At 34.3% G+C, this 16,107-nt stretch overlaps 2 protein-coding genes across 2 annotated transcripts; one reads left to right on the forward strand and one right to left on the reverse strand.

The window, feature by feature from the left end:
- The first annotated feature begins 2,010 nt into the window (after positions 1-2,010).
- On the forward strand, positions 2,011-5,747 carry LOC111371598 (malate dehydrogenase-like). Its single transcript, XM_022993665.1, has 7 exons — positions 2,011-2,189; positions 3,225-3,383; positions 3,513-3,688; positions 4,243-4,520; positions 4,654-4,789; positions 4,898-5,009; positions 5,364-5,747. The coding sequence occupies exons 1-7, from the start codon at positions 2,147-2,149 to the stop codon at positions 5,456-5,458; spliced, it is 999 nt and encodes a 332-aa protein (XP_022849433.1). The 5' UTR covers positions 2,011-2,146; the 3' UTR covers positions 5,459-5,747.
- Positions 5,748-13,722: 7,975 nt separating this feature from the next.
- LOC111371599 (transcription factor MYB4-like) lies at positions 13,723-16,024 on the reverse strand. Its single transcript, XM_022993666.1, has 3 exons — positions 15,715-16,024; positions 15,382-15,511; positions 13,723-14,638 (listed from the first exon to the last, which is right to left on the reverse strand). The coding sequence occupies exons 1-3, from the start codon at positions 15,845-15,847 to the stop codon at positions 14,119-14,121; spliced, it is 783 nt and encodes a 260-aa protein (XP_022849434.1). The 5' UTR covers positions 15,848-16,024; the 3' UTR covers positions 13,723-14,118.
- Between the last annotated feature and the right edge of the window lie 83 nt (positions 16,025-16,107).

A 16,107-nucleotide genomic window follows, 5' to 3' on the forward strand; every position in this document is an offset into this window, starting at 1 on the left:
TCGTCCTATAATTACCCACTTTCTTCGTAATGGCCACTTTGTCATAAAAACTGCCTTTTAACTGCTGCCATTACCCTTCATCGTTTAACCGCTTTCGATTGAATTCCTCGGATCATGGAACGTGATAGGGCTGCTTTAATAACTGCTTTGATAACTGCACTTCTTGATAATCACGATGCGTTATGTTTGTTAATACCTTGGGCAACTTGAAGGTTTGAGCGAGAATAGAGTAATAGCTCTGGGCGACTGCATGACCTCCATTCGCTCAGATTCTGGGCGACTTGCAAACTTTGGCGATGGCGTTACCGCGTTCTTGGGCCTCCTTATTTGGGCCTTCATCTTGATTTGCTCGATTGGGCTTCGTTCTTTGGGCTACCTGATTTGGGGATCATTTAATTGTGCTTCATTCCTTGGGCTGAATTTTTATGTGTCAACAACTATATGTAAGAAGGACATATTAACTTGGCACGGAATAGATGATTAATTTTGTGTCTCAGGATCGGAATTTGTAAATAGAAATTTTGACTGGAACTATTTCATATAGGCTGAATATAATGTCGAAAACACGAATGTTTATAAATAAAATCACTATATATACAAACTAAGCACTTGGTTGCCTGATAAATTCCTTGCACTCTTTTTCAAAAAATAGGCTGAATATAATGTCAAAAACACAACTAAGATGTGTCAAGGAACCAATAGCCAGGACATTTAACATTTACTCAATACAAGATGGTTACATGACAAAGACAAGCTGGTTACATGAAATCGCCAAGTATATAACTGCTAGATCATTCACCAAGATATTCTGAACATTGAATAACCTGATATATCATTCACTATTTACATAAACATCTTCTTAAAAGTATAACTGCTATACCATTCACTAAAACATTCTGAACATTGAATAACCTGATATATCATTCACTATTTACATAAACATCTTCTTAAAAGTATAACTGCTATACCATTCACTAAAACATTCTGAACATTGAATGACCTGGAAGGAGAATGTTCAAATGTAATATGAAAGCCTTTTCATTAATAGAAACCATAAATACAGTTAATCACGATGCAACTTGCATCAAATTACAAAATCAGTCAGTCCTAGTTCAATTACAAAAACAAAACAAAGTGTCTCCCAAAACACAAAATCAGTATTCCAATACACAAGAATTTGAGATTACGGAATCCTCCCTACTCCGTCTGCCATCGGTCTCCCTTAAATGCATCATCTTTCAACTTAAGGATCTCAAGATTTTCCAACATTCCTAGAGTAGACATTGATCCCAATCAAGCAGGGTGCCTGACATCGTCAGCTTCTTTATATTTGGTGGAAATGCATCAACTTGGTGGGAATGCATCAACTTGGGGTAGGTTAAGACAAAAAAATAAAATAAAGCCAACTGAAGACTTTGGTTTTACAATTTGGATCATGCTACATGTACACAATCTTTTACACACTACTCACAACATAAAGTGGGGACCACAGCTCGAATTATTTAATAACAGGTGGGACCTGCATGTCTGTGAAGGGATGTAAACGATTTGGTAACCCCCTTATGTGTACATACATCTTTATCCTTGTAATTTTATTTTCCAGGAAATTTACTCTCTTTCTTTTTCTCATATATCCACTCTTTTTTATCTATCCACCAATAAAAAATAGACAGGTATATTATTTTCTAATGTGAAAATTAAATCAATCAAACACATTTAATTAATAATTTTTATGCAAATAAATTCTAAGACAATTAAATTATTTAAAATTTATTTTCTTTTCATATAAATTCCATACTCGTAATCAAATGCACTATTACATTTCATTAACTTTTGCCACAATTAATAAAAATACGTTGTAAAAATAACGAAGACGAAACAATGGAACATAGAATTATTCGATTTTCATGGTAAGAAGAAGCATGCTCATTGATATCTAGGTTACACGTGGCGATCTCCAACTGGACAACGTTGTCTAACGAATTGAGAAACAAGTGGTGGACATATCAAAAACTTCCCTGTCTATATCAAACTTTACCGATTAATATCGGCCGCTCTATATCCTCCCACTGTCTCTACTCTTTCACTAAAATAGCAAATAAATCTCGTCGATTGCATCGTTTTTCAAATCTGATCTCAATCACAAATGGCGAAAGATCCAATCCGTGTTCTCGTCACCGGCGCCGCAGGTAAATCGGAAACTTAATTCTACTAAAGTCACCTTTCATTCGAGATCTACCGTTACTCTTCCAGTTATCTGTGACACATCATTTAATGACGTTTTCTGTTTAATTGATGTGTAGATCTGATATTGTGGTGTTTTGACTATTACACAATCAAATTTATGTTTTGATGAAGCCTATTTTACGTTGATGATTTATATAAATCTTTAAATCTGAATATCTGATAGTTCTGAATATTCTTTTAGGATTTAATTTTTCTATTGAAATAAAATATGTATATGGGTAACCATCGGTTTTACCGTAAAAACCAGATCTTCAATTTGATAGTAGAGTGATTTATCTATGGTTTATGGGGCATGAGTGTCAAACTGATTTTCGATGGAATCTAGTGAACTGTCTTTCTTATTATTTTCTTTCAAATTGAGTTTACTGATTATACCATATAACTAAAGTAGGGACATCTATGTGAAGTGTTTGTATGGATGTGTAAGTTGCTTTAGCAAATGGTAAAGTGATCCTTATTTTTCTTTTCTTTGGTTTTGAAGTCGTATTTGATAGCATCAGAAGTGCGTGTTGAAGGCTGGAAGTCATTCAAGATACTAACAAATTCGATGCAAAACTTTCTTTTTGGTTTTCCCATTTTTGTCAACGTGAAATTTATCTCTGGGAATGAAAAGGGTTAAAAATTTTGAATTGATTATGAGATCCATGTTAAGCCTTTGATTTAGAAAACTAAATAATAAATAAATGGAACTGAAAGAAATGGCAGGTCTTGGGTGTCTCATGTTGTTGGTGGAACAATTGGTGATGGAGAAATACAGGATCCATGACTCGAATTACATTGATGTAAAATCTGAAAATATTCTCGAGGCCAATATCTTATCTAAAAAGCCAATCCATTTTAAGCCACAATTTAGCAGAGGGAGTTCTATTTATATGGTTGAGCATTAGTGGTTTTTGTTTAAGTATCTGCATCAAAATGTTTAATTTGCTCAACTATTATTTTCTAGGATATTAAGATGAAACTTGCTAATTTTGCAGGACAAATCGGATATGCTCTTGTTCCCATGATTGCCAGGGGAGTGATGTTGGGCGTTGACCAACCTGTCATCCTCCACATGCTAGATATTCCACCTGCTGCGGAGGCACTTAATGGAGTGAAAATGGAATTGGTTGATGCTGCATTCCCTCTTCTCAAAGGTTAGTAATTTACTCCTGTGTATTGAATATAAATGTCAATAGCTTATTTATTTTGAATTTTTATATGCCAAACGGGGTATGGGTTGAAAGGAGATAACTTCTATCCATCTAATATGATATTTGAATCAGGTGTAGTTGCAACAACCGATGTTGTTGAAGCATGCACTGGAGTCAACATTGCAGTGATGGTTGGTGGTTTCCCCAGGAAAGAAGGCATGGAGAGAAAAGATGTAATGTCAAAGAATGTCTCCATCTACAAGTCACAGGCGTCAGCACTTGAGAAGCATGCTGCTGCCAACTGCAAGGTAATTGCCTTTCAAGACTTTTCTTTGATGACCCTTTATTTAATAATACTTACATAGATTTTGTCCATGTTTGGTGTATCTTAAAAAGTTGATAAAAATCCAAATCAAAGTCAACAATGGTAAGTCAAAGGCAACAATTAATTTTAACTTACCTTTCATGGTACCCTAACCTTTTATCAACTTTTCAACCACACATTTCATCAACCTTTATCAAAATCTATTAAAAATTGATTTTTAGGTGCACCTATATGGGCTTTGGTACGTGAAAGTATAGAAATCTTTTCTAATTTTAGAAATAAATACATTTTTCAACTGAAAGAATGTGACCTTTAAAAATTAAATTCTGACCAATATTATGTAGAGATTATGAAGTATCAATATATTGTTTAAATGCTACGCATATCCTCTCTGATCTGTTAATTTTCACCATGATGGAACTTTAAGATTCTTGTTAAAGACCTGACATCTTTAGCAATTTAAAATCATGTAGCAGGATATTTTTTTGCTTTGCTTAGGAGTCCTAGTTTTCATTTTGCTGTATGTTTTGCTTCCAGGTTTTGGTTGTTGCTAACCCTGCCAACACCAATGCATTGATACTAAAGGAATTTGCACCATCTATCCCAGAGAAGAATATTACTTGTCTGACTAGATTGGATCACAACAGGGCTCTTGGACAAATTTCAGAGAGATTGAGTGTTCAAGTCTCAGATGTTAAAAATGTCATTATTTGGGGAAATCACTCTTCAACTCAGTATCCTGATGTCAATCATGCCACAGTCAATACTCCGGGTGGAGAGAAACCAGTCCGCAAACTTGTTGCTGATGATGAATGGTATAAAGCTTTGGTTAAAGTTTCAGCCTTTAGTATCTATAATTCCATATGAAATGTTTTTATATTTATCGAAATTCGAAAGCTTACCTTGTATTTTATATTTTCTCTGTACCTATTTTGATTTTGTTTCTAGGTTGAATGGTGAGTTCATTACTATTGTCCAGCAACGTGGTGCTGCAATCATCAAAGCTAGAAAGCTTTCGAGTGCACTTTCTGCTGCTAGTTCTGCTTGTGACCATATTCGTGATTGGTTCCTTGGAACTCCAGAGGTAGATTTCTTCCTCATCATTCTTTTGATAATGATAATTGTCATAGATCAAGATTTATCAATAGTCATTATTCATGCACCTTTTTAAATTTGTTTTATTATATTACAGGGTACTTGGGTTTCCATGGGTGTTTATTCTGATGGCTCATACAATGTCCCAGCTGGTCTAATTTATTCCTTCCCAGTTACTTGCAAGAATGGAGAATGGTCTATTGTGCAAGGTGAGAGCATGGATGAAAACTGAAAAACTTGAATTTGTAGCCTTTATTTAGATTATGCGGTGTATGAACACTTTAAAATGTTGAAATGTGTAGTATAGGATTTTATTTGCAGCCCATTTCCTGTGGTATTATGAATTCCCATTTTGTTAAAATCATCCCTTTCTAAATTTGTCTTTTGCCCTCGGGTCTTTTAGTAACTTCCCCATGAATCTTTTTATTATATGACTCTGTTAGGACGTCTGTTTTCCGTCAACCTCAACCACCCATCCCACCCTTCCCCCCTGGTCGACTTGTCCTGGATAGAAGATAATGAAATCGATCAAAGGAGTCTCAGTATTTGTTTGTACATTGCAGGACTCTCAATTGATGAGTATTCTAGGAACAAGTTGGACTTGACTGCTAAAGAGCTCAGTGAGGAGAAAGATCTGGCATACTCGTGTCTCACATAAATTTCCCGTCTCGTGGTAAAAAAGGACTTATTCCATTTATGGCGATTAAAGTAGCTACTGTTTTGAATAATTCCATTGTCGATCTTGTTGATTGATAAACAATGGATATGCTGCTTTTATAGATCTCGCTATGTACCTGTGATTTGTTTGAGGATTTTTAAGATTTAACGCACTTTCTAGTCATGCCCAATTTATCTGCCTGGATGGTATAAATGTATGACTGTAATGGAGCAATTTCCCAGTCGTCTTCCCACTTTGTCAAACTAATTGATTTTGAACCAACAATTTCTTCTTTGCCCACATAACATTTATTTCCATGAAGTGATACGCCTGCGATAATTGTCTTAATGCCAAATAGACTTCATTGTCGATCTATTAAGGTTATACGTATCGTAGAAATAATGACAGAAAATTTGGAAGAATTATACTCTGTTACTGGCTACCTAATCTTTTTTTGTTTTTTATTTATTTATTTATTTATTTTTTTGTTGTTGGGGTCTCTATGGTCGATTAATCTAGAAAAACTCTCGTTCTCTTGTTGGGCTTTTGGTTGTTCATAATAACACTGCAAAATTATTTCATTCCCCTCTTTTTTCTCTGTTCTTTCCTGGATAATCAGAACCTCTGCAATATCAACGAATCCACTACAACAATTGGTTGTACAATCAATCATCAATCAAGGAGCCTTGATTCCAATCAATGGCAATCATATTGATTATTCAAATCAAGAATGACCAAGTTTAGCCTTTGTTTGACAATCATTGTTTGGTAAAAATAGAATTTTGAATAGTAATTTTTATGGGAATATGTGATTTGAAAGTAAAGGGAAAGTTTTGAGTTTATGTGCAGAATTATTTTATTCTGTAAATGTGATTGAAAATGAGTGTAGGAAAAATAATTTGGAAATAATCATCATCAAATGGGGGGTTTAAGTTCGGGGTTATAAATCTTTGTGATTATTTGTTGATGAGACATTTGTCGTTCGGTCTTGTTACCCATAGCTCCCTTTTTGAGGGGGCATCCCTTCGTCTTACGGCTAATGTCATAGAAAGTAAATAGTGATGTTATATGTACATTAAGACATCTATAACGGTGTTCACGTTTTTCACATGAAGAGGGGTTCATTTCAAAGAAAATATAATTTATTCAAATGTGTGGAATGGATATCGTTATGAACAACACATTATGTACAAGTAGCATATTTCAAAAGTAAAACCTTTCTAGTACATTTATATATATATATCCCCTTTGCACTCAATTTCTTTTTCTATTGCGTACAACCATACACTTGCAATCACCAATCATTTCCAGCATTTGGTTGCTACGCATTGTCATGATTTTCTTAAATTTTGCGATCTTTAATTATTGGTACATAGCTCAAATTTCGATGCCCAGTTCTTGAACTAATAAATATGGTTCACGAGGTTGATATGATGATAATTGCTTCCCTTCAAATTCATCACAATTTATAGATCTCTTTTGCAAATTCATAATTATATGACCATCTTCGACATCAAAAATGATAAACAGACAGGTTCAAAAATTGGGAATAGAAAGCAAACTGACATGGCAGTAAGTTGTTGGTTATTTATTTATTTTTAAAATTTTTCAAACTCTCCAATTATACATCGAAATGTGTGCAATCTGTTTTTCAGCCTATTTCTATAGCATTGCTCTTTGACATATGTAGCATCAACATAAAGTGAAAACCCGTATGATCAATTTAACTTCTCTTGACACACAATATATACCCACTGCAAATTTGAATTGTGGAAGCTAATTTTCAACCCAATATTAAATTTTGAGCTCCACTTATGTTGCTTCAAGTATTGTTGAGAATTAGTGACCTTAATTCTATAATAAAATCGTAAAAATGAAATAAATACATAAGAATATGTAATATTTATAAAGGTTCACTTCAATGTAAGATTACGTCATCTTCGTCCCTACAATAATTCACCCTGATAAAAAGAAGTTTACAAGAGAAAAATGTGGAACCTATTTTTCTCAAACATTTCTCTCTTTTTGATGATTTGGTGATAATAATACGAAACGTAATAACGGCTCCCTATTTATAAGACAAGTTAGGGTAAAATCGAAATTATAAGTATGAAATTCCTAAACAATTTTTAATGAAATTTTGATCCGAGGACTCCACTCCTACACCTCTTGGAGGGGGGGGGCCTCTTGTCCTCCTTGTCTACCTCGACAACGACTTCATGACAGAGGTCAATCTACATATAGACTCTACACAACAACAATAATTAAGCTTTACAACTTAACAGCAATATTTCAAGGCAAATCTTGTTCCAGTTGTTGTGAAGCCAACATAGTTTCTCATTTCGTCCCCCTTGTCTCCGTAACACATTAATACACAATCATTTTCCATTGGTGAAGAATGAATTAACATATAAATACAATTACCATAAAACATGTATACAAAATGAAATAAAATCAACCTGTTTCCCATCAATATGTTATAAAACAACGCATAGTGCTAGGAAAACCTGGATTCCCAATTTTCACATTCGTGACAGATTTATCAAATGCTTTAGTTAAAGTATTGTATTTGTTGACCTCAAAAAGTGTACCTCCAGATGGCCAATAGATTGCGAGGCCTCTCACATCCGAACAAGTCGTTTTCTTGCACACTAAGACAAATCGTTAGACACACATGGCCTTCTTCGGTGGGGGTGGAACCAGTCGCACGCACTCTGATGATCAAGTCAATTGGAGAAGATATATGTGGGTGTGGGAAGGCTTTTAACATGAGCCTCCAATATAAAAGGGGTCGGAATCGGGAGTAAAGAATATAGAGAGCAAAGTTATAGTATCAAAATCTAAACTTGCATTACGTTTGGAATGATATCAAGTGTAAACTTTTATAATAGAAGAGGATGAGTAAGAGCCGTTGGATGAAGAGACACATGGCCTTATCTTGGAGGCTAAGGCCTCTTATCATAGGCATCAATCAGTCAAGCTCCTAGGCCTGACATGTAAGACTAGACTTGATTTGCTGATTGAGTTGAGCCGCCCATACAGTGAGTTGTCACATCACCCACTTATTACAAGATCTTGTATGAAGATCTTCCTTAAGATGCCTCTACCTTCCTGGCCTCATTCATGGGGGCTCAGCATGGGGGGTTCGACCAAATTGCTACGTGTGTAGAATGATGTGGAGTGCAAGCCTAAGTTCTCTTGTGATGCAGCTGCTATTTGTCAACGCTTAGAGCCTCATTGGAAGAGGTGTAACAGTATTTATCATTTTTAAAGTTATTTATCGAATGGCAAATTGAGAAATCTATGCTAAGATTTATGTTTATGGAATTTTTCTTTTTCCCTTTTTATTGTCATAAACTTTAGTGGAGGTCTATTTTAATTTATTTTTCGTAAATACAATTTGTAATTACGTATATTCTATTCAATGTATTAAACATGTTTTGTAATATCATATTGGCGTAGGATATTCCGTGATATAACAAAATATAAACTAAAGAACATAGATAGATTTAGAGTCTATGAATGAATGCGAGTCAGTAATTTAAAAACAACACGCACAAGAAATATCTAAGGATTTTGCTGAAGTAACAGTAGAGATGTCAATGGACCGAGCCAAGCCGGCTCGGCCCGTACGTCGCACGAGCTCAGGTCGCGCTCGTGGTGAGCCGAGCTCGTGGCTAGTTTTCAATGAGCCGAGCTCGCATTCATTTTGGGCAAACTTGGCTTGGCCCACGAGCTCATGGCTCGTCCGAGCACATGGGTCGAGCCGAGCTTTGGCTCGCAAGGTCGTCCCCCTTTTTTATGTACAAAAAAAGATGTATTTTTTAAAAAATAATTTAATGAAGATAATTTTTTTATTTATATCATTTAGTACTATTTTCTATAAAGTGTTAAATATTTATGTAATGAAAATGAACTTTTTTTGAAATACATTTACAAAAAATATATTTTTTTTCGATTTCTTTTTAAAATAAATAAAATGTAAACCCTCATTCTTTATCTGGGATTGGGACATCAATTTTAACTAGGTGAAGTTAAAAATTGCACACCAACAATTTGTTGTAACGTGTATAATTTTTTTTTTAAAAATTAGAAATTTTGATTAATATAACTAAATCAAATATCACTTAACTGACGACATGTAATTTCAGCGTATTTATCTTGTAATCGAAAATGAGCATCCTGCCAATCTTTCACGCACAGTAACACTTCCAAAATATCTTCTTTCAGCCAGCTCCTGATATCGGTCAAAACCTTTTTACCTGCACTAAAAGCAGACTCCGAAGCAACAGTACTAATCGGAGGTGTCAGCAGATCTTTCGCAATTGCAGAAATAACTTATCAACGTCTTTCATACTTTCACCAGAATTCAATTACTTCTTCTGAACTTTTTTTAATTATTTTGTCTGTTGACATATTCTGATAGAAGTAATCAATTAATTCAGTAGGCATCGCATTTTGAGTTGCGGCTGATGTTTGTTGAGATGCAGATGTAGACGATATGACATTAAATAAACACATTGTAGTTGCATAATATCTATATGTATTAATGCCTTGAAATAAATTCATTATATCGGCATCATCTTCTTCAATTTTACCTGAAGGAGTAGGTGCAGAGGGTACTCGACAAACATTCACACCCATTCGTTCCGCATATAATTCATACATTTCATGTAATGTTTGTTCTAAATTCCTATAGGTGATAGGTGTATCAAACGTTAAGGTTTTGTTGATTTGATCAATTATGTATTTAGTTTTCGATAAATTATATCGAGTGTCCGTTACGAATGCTAAAGAAAATAGCATAGACAGGTCTTCCCAATATTTTCTAAATTTTAATTCCATAGCAATTATAATTTCACTAAAATCAAGATCATTTTTATATTTATGAAATGTTTTTACAATTATATAAATGCGTTCAAGCACTATACAGCTTGTGAGATACTAAACGCCCAATAAAATCTTTGTGGTCTCATAAAAAGAGGTCAAAAATCTTTTAACTTTCAAAACTAAAACCCAATCGAATTCATTCAACATAACATCATCATCGCTTCTAACGTGTCTATTGTTATAAAAATTAGTTATTAAATGTTTGAAATCTTTACATGACTTTAATAGCAAGTAAGTAGAGTTTCATCTATGGTCTACGTAGCTACACACATGTTTTAATAGTCGTCACCCCTAGTTCGGCATAAAAATCTTCAAAAGCTTATTTTCTACTGGGGGAGATCGTAATATATAATAGTGCATTCCTAATCCTTTGGAGTTCATCATTTATATGTTTTAAGTCATCTTGTACAATTAAATTCAAAATATGGCACACACAACGAATATGAAACAAATACCCACCGAAATCAGGTTGAAGTACCGTACACAATTTATCGACGACTACCTTATTAACACTAGCATTATCGAAAGTAAAAGACCGAATTTTAGTTTTACAGTTATATTCTCTAACAATACTGATAATAACATTATATATATTATTAGCATTGTAAGGAAACTTAATAATTCTAAAAGCAATAATTTTTTTATGCATGCACCAAGATGGATTTATATAGTGTACCTTGCAGTTATATAAGCTCTTTTATTAATCCCTTCTCATATATCAGAAATTAAAGATATAACACACACATATTGTTGCAAATTCACAATTAATTGTTGTTTTGAATCATTAAAATATTGTATTGTATCGGCACAAAGAGTGTTTTGACTCATCCCAACGTATCTTCGTTGCAGATATTCTTTCACATAGGAGACGAAGTGTTGGTTGTCGACAATAGCCAGAGGCAACTTAGTTGCGGCAACAAATTTCACCATTTCGGTTCGAGCTTTCTTCTCTGAATATACCCACGTGGATAGGGGTGACGTCGTAGAACCGACGCCTGGACTTGCAAATTGTAATTGTGTTTGACTGGCTAGAAGAAGTTCATGTTTGATCGCACATACTTTGTAGTGACGGTTGAGATGTGTTGTACCAATTCGTTTTTTCATAACAATCTTTGTTGGGGGCAGTATTTACATACTGCCTTAAATTATGCGAGGCCATTAACGACTTTTCCCATTGAAATCAACTTAAAGTGATTCAACATTTTGCTTGATTTTTCCCTTTTCGCTTTCCCCTCGCATTTGGAATGTTTAATTCGAACTCTTCAGCCTCATGTTTCGTTTCGAAAACGTTAATATCATCCATATCAATTGGATTGTGACTTCTATAATCGTGAATGTGAACATCTTCAGGTATGGGGTACGTCATTTAGACCGACAAATTCATTTCGAAATTGACTTTGCAGTGTCCTAGATGATTCGCCATGTGGCCCACATCCCGTATCAAACAAGCTTTCAACAAATGAGCGTTGATCCATTTGTTTAATTGTTTGTGATGAAATCCAAATATAATAACTAATAAAAGTATAAATGTAGTGAGAAACGAGAATTGGACGAAATTTCAATAAATATAGTGAGAAATGAGAATTGGATGAATTGAAATTGAAACTGAATAAACTGTAATAAATGAATTAATATTGTATATTTTGTATAAGAGTGTTGAAACTTGATAGATATAGAGTTGAGAGAGTTGAGAAATGAGGATTGAGTTTTGAGATGAAAAACATTGGAGTTAATGGGGGCTATTTATAGAAGTGGGGAAAGAAGAAAAAAATTAAAAAAATTCAGTGACCACAACGGTCACTGAATTTTTCAGTAACCGTTTCGTCACTGAAAAGGTGAAAAAGCGACCAAAACGGTTACTTTTTCAAAAAAGTGACCGTTTTGGTCACTTAAAGCCATGAGCGACTCTTCTTCCGTGTGAGCCGAACGAGCTCGGCTCGCCCAACGCCCAGGCTAGTTCGGCTCGTGCTCAGGCTCGCATTTTTATGATCTGAGCCGCCCACGATCTCCATTTTCACGAGCTGAGTAGGCGAGTCGAAGAGTGGCTTGGCCTAATTGCCATTCTTAAGTAACTAGGAGGCAGTTTCCCTGTTTTCCTAGCAAAATCCAATATCTAAAGCTTGAAGGAAACAATTGACATGAAATTCCCTAATCCAAATAGAAATTGAATAATTCTATTTACAGTCGCTTACTACCGCAGTCGTCCTACGTGACAATCATGTAGCGATTAGTGATTTACTGTATATAATAAAAAATTGTCACATTAATGTATCAAATCACTAACCGTTACATAATATCACATAGGGCGATTACGACAGTAAACCACTACAAATAGTATCACTCAAAGAAATTAGAATACTAATTCAACGAAACTAATTAAATTAAGAGACGACTTAAAAAGTTGATAAAGACATTCAACGAACAAATGAAGTGATTCCCAAAAAGTTGACTGGATCACTTTCTTGACTTCGACCAAGCATTGTGATAATTATTTTAAACTTAATGTAGGGACTAAATTGAAAGAATAATAATAATGTTAACTGGGGGAGATTAAAAACAGTCCTTGTTGATTGATGATGTGAAATGCATTAATTCGTGTCCAAATTTGACTTTTATGAGTTTGATTTTTCTTCTAAGGTACAAGGAATACACATTAATATTCCAATGTATATTTATTCATCATTTCAACTATAATAATAATAAACTAAGAAATGTGCAAATCAGATTTTGAGTGTGTGTGGGTGAATTTTCATCAATGAGTGACTATTAGGGCTTGATTGATTTGCCACATCTTTCATCTCTTTGGCTTATTTAATTGCAAACCCCCACCCAAATCCAAAATGAACAATTTCCTTGGTTTTGTGGAAAACCAATTCCCACAATTATAACAACTTTTTTCCCTTTAATTGACAATTCTCAGGAAAACAAGTTCTAAACAATTCAATTTCCCGAATTTTGTTTTCCTTCTACCCAAATTTCATTCATGCAATCAAACGGACTCTTAAAGTGTGTGTGTGTGTGTGTATAGATATATTGCTTTAATATTTATTGAATTACTACTTTTTCAAATAAAGAAATGGATTAAATGTTGTACCTAAGCGGTGCCAAGTCAGTAAGGTACCAGTGCTTTCTTTCTAATAAGAACCATCAATGCACACGTTAGTTCATTAACCACCATGTAAGGAAAAAAAAAAAAAAACGCGTTTTGAATAATATTGCTATATAGAACCATGAGTGTTTATCATGACATTATTATAACATTAAATGATAAGTCCAATTAAATATAAAAATCTATTTAGTTTAAAATATTTAATGTCACTACATTGTCACATAGATGGTGCTTAGCACCAATTATATGGTAACAAAAATAACGATACTGTATTCCTTAATTTTAATCATCCTTCTCATCAAAATTACACAATTCCCATCATTATAATCAAGAAAACAATAAACTTCACTAACAAACATGGGTTAGAAGGAAAATAACTAGGATTTCTTTTGTCCCTAGTCCCAATTTTTTTTTCCTACCCTTAAATCCTTCAAATCTAAGTGTGTTCAAACCAAATTTCTAATCAAATTCCCTTCTTTCCTTTTCATGTCAACTTCCACTATTTTTCTCCTAATGAGAACACAAAGAAAATATCCTAATTACATTCTTAATTTCTGCTAACTTTGACGATGAAATGATTCCATTATTTGGCACCTTTGGAAAATCAGCATCCCATGATTGAATATCCTGTCCTAAATATATATTACAACCAAAACAGCACTCAAAACACTGGTAAATCAGGCATATCTCCTGCTCCAATGAAAACATTGTACCAAAAGTCCATGCTATCATCAACCATTAAATTGCCGGCGGCGGCGTTTTCCAAGGGAGACGAAGGAAATTCGAACTGAACTTTATCGTTCGCAGCAGCCGGGAAGTTCGATGATTGCATGTTTATGTTAACGTCTGTGGAGAAGTCGTCCGACCAAAATGTTTCATCGATCTGAGGAAAATACTCGGACGAATTGTCCATTTCTTCGTGATTAGTAACCGTTTTCTCGTATGAATCCGTGACTGATGACATTTCACTAGAGCAATGCTGTGGACTATCAACAATTTGTTCACTAGAGGAATTGGGATTTCCAGGAGCTTTACTAGAATCACATTTTTGAATGATTGAGTTTCTGTTGGAATCCTCAGAAGTATTACTATTTTTGAGCCTTTTCTTCAAGTGTGTGTGCCAGACATTTTTTATTTCATTGTCCGTTCTACCGGGTAATCTTGCTGCAATAGCAGACCATCTGAAAAACAAAATAAAAAAATAAACCTGTGAATATTTGCTTGGCTGCAGCAATTTTTCGGATAAATTAAAATTTAATAACAGTAACAAACATGAAATCCAGTGGTTCAGATTAATTATTTAGACAAGAAATCCTAAGCAGATACAGATCATGCCGTGCATAGATGTCTGTACAGTCATTTAATGATTTTGTAGCCTTGATTAACGTTGGAATTGTTATTAAAGAGAATCTTTTCTGCTAATCTTGATTATTCCAATGTGTACATCAGTACATACAAATATTATAAGAAAATAATGATATCTAACATCAAAACATCATTCACTTAAACGAGTTATATGATTTTGTATTTAAATGAATCTATCATTTAATATCGTTTAACACCAACGACGATGAATAGCATTACTCTTACTAGAGATCAATATTTTTGTTTATTTTAACTATTTCAAAAGTATGAGACCCGAGATCCGGAAACACTTATTCGGGTTTTAATAATCGGCATACCTCTGCTGGATTATATTCCCGACTCCGTCCCTTGATTAGAGACAAAGTGCCCGGGTTCTGGTGCATGAGTAAATTTATATCACTCTCAAAATTCATAAAATGACCATTAAAAATGGCCTCTTGATGTCTGTGATAGGTTTAAAATTTTGGAGATGAAGCCAAAAACGACATAAGCACATCTCTATAGTTTGCAAAGTATCAATAGATAAATGTGAAATGCAAGTTGATTGATAGATACACACCTATTCCCTATCATTTCATGTAGCTTGATGATAGTTTCTTCTTCTTCTTTACTGAAATTTCCCCTCTTTATGTCCGGTCTCAAATAATTTGTCCAACGTAGTCTGCAACTTTTCCCACACCGCAGTAGACCTACAAAACCAGTGAGAAGATTAAAAAATAAAATAAAATAAAATAAAATTTTTTAAGTAAGCTTTCAGATGGATTTTTGAATGAATTTTGCTTTCTTGTGTAGTTACATTCTTCCCAGAATGAAAAAACACAAAAAGAAAAGAATGTTTGGTAAACTGTACTGAAAAGAACTAGACGAGCGAAACGTGTCGAAGTGTAATTACCAGCTTGTTTGGGGAGTGCCCTCCAATTTCCATGGCCATGCTGTTGAATGTAAGAGATCAAAATAAGATCTTCTTGAGGACTCCAAGGCCCTTTCTTCAGTCCCATCTTTTGACAGCAAGGAGCTCTCACCATTTTTTGCTTATTTTTGCTTTTGCTTTTGCTTAAAATGAGATTAGAAGGTTTCTCTTTTCCCTCTCTCTCTCTCTCTCTAAATCTTGAATCTTAAAGCTCAAGAAGGTTGCATATGCCAAGGGTGGCTATTTATGGTTGAGCTCATTTCCACAGTCCACAGGCAGCATGTTACATAGCAATTTCCACGAAATTGGGCTCTCTCTCTCTCTCTCTCTCTCTCTCTCTCTCTCTCTCTCTCTCTCTCGTGTTATTTAATTATA

This window comes from Olea europaea, chromosome 22, assembly GCF_002742605.1.
Source record: "Olea europaea var. sylvestris chromosome 22, O_europaea_v1, whole genome shotgun sequence".
NCBI lineage: Eukaryota > Viridiplantae > Streptophyta > Magnoliopsida > Lamiales > Oleaceae > Olea > Olea europaea.

Excerpts from the sequence above, each read along its gene's own strand:
- LOC111371598 (XM_022993665.1), top strand. The coding sequence starts at position 2,147 with ATGGCGAAAGATCCAATCCGTGTTCTCGTCACCGGCGCCGCAG. Across the intron at positions 2,190-3,224 it reads TCTCGTCACCGGCGCCGCAG|GACAAATCGGATATGCTCTT; the intron begins GTAAATCGGAAA and ends CTAATTTTGCAG. Across the intron at positions 4,790-4,897 it reads GGTTCCTTGGAACTCCAGAG|GGTACTTGGGTTTCCATGGG; the intron begins GTAGATTTCTTC and ends ATTATATTACAG.
- LOC111371599 (XM_022993666.1), bottom strand. The coding sequence starts at position 15,847 with ATGGTGAGAGCTCCTTGCTGTCAAAAGATGGGACTGAAGAAAGGGCCT. Across the intron at positions 15,512-15,714 it reads GGCACTCCCCAAACAAGCTG|GTCTACTGCGGTGTGGGAAA; the intron begins GTAATTACACTT and ends CTGGTTTTGTAG. Across the intron at positions 14,639-15,381 it reads CATGAAATGATAGGGAATAG|ATGGTCTGCTATTGCAGCAA; the intron begins GTGTGTATCTAT and ends TTTGTTTTTCAG.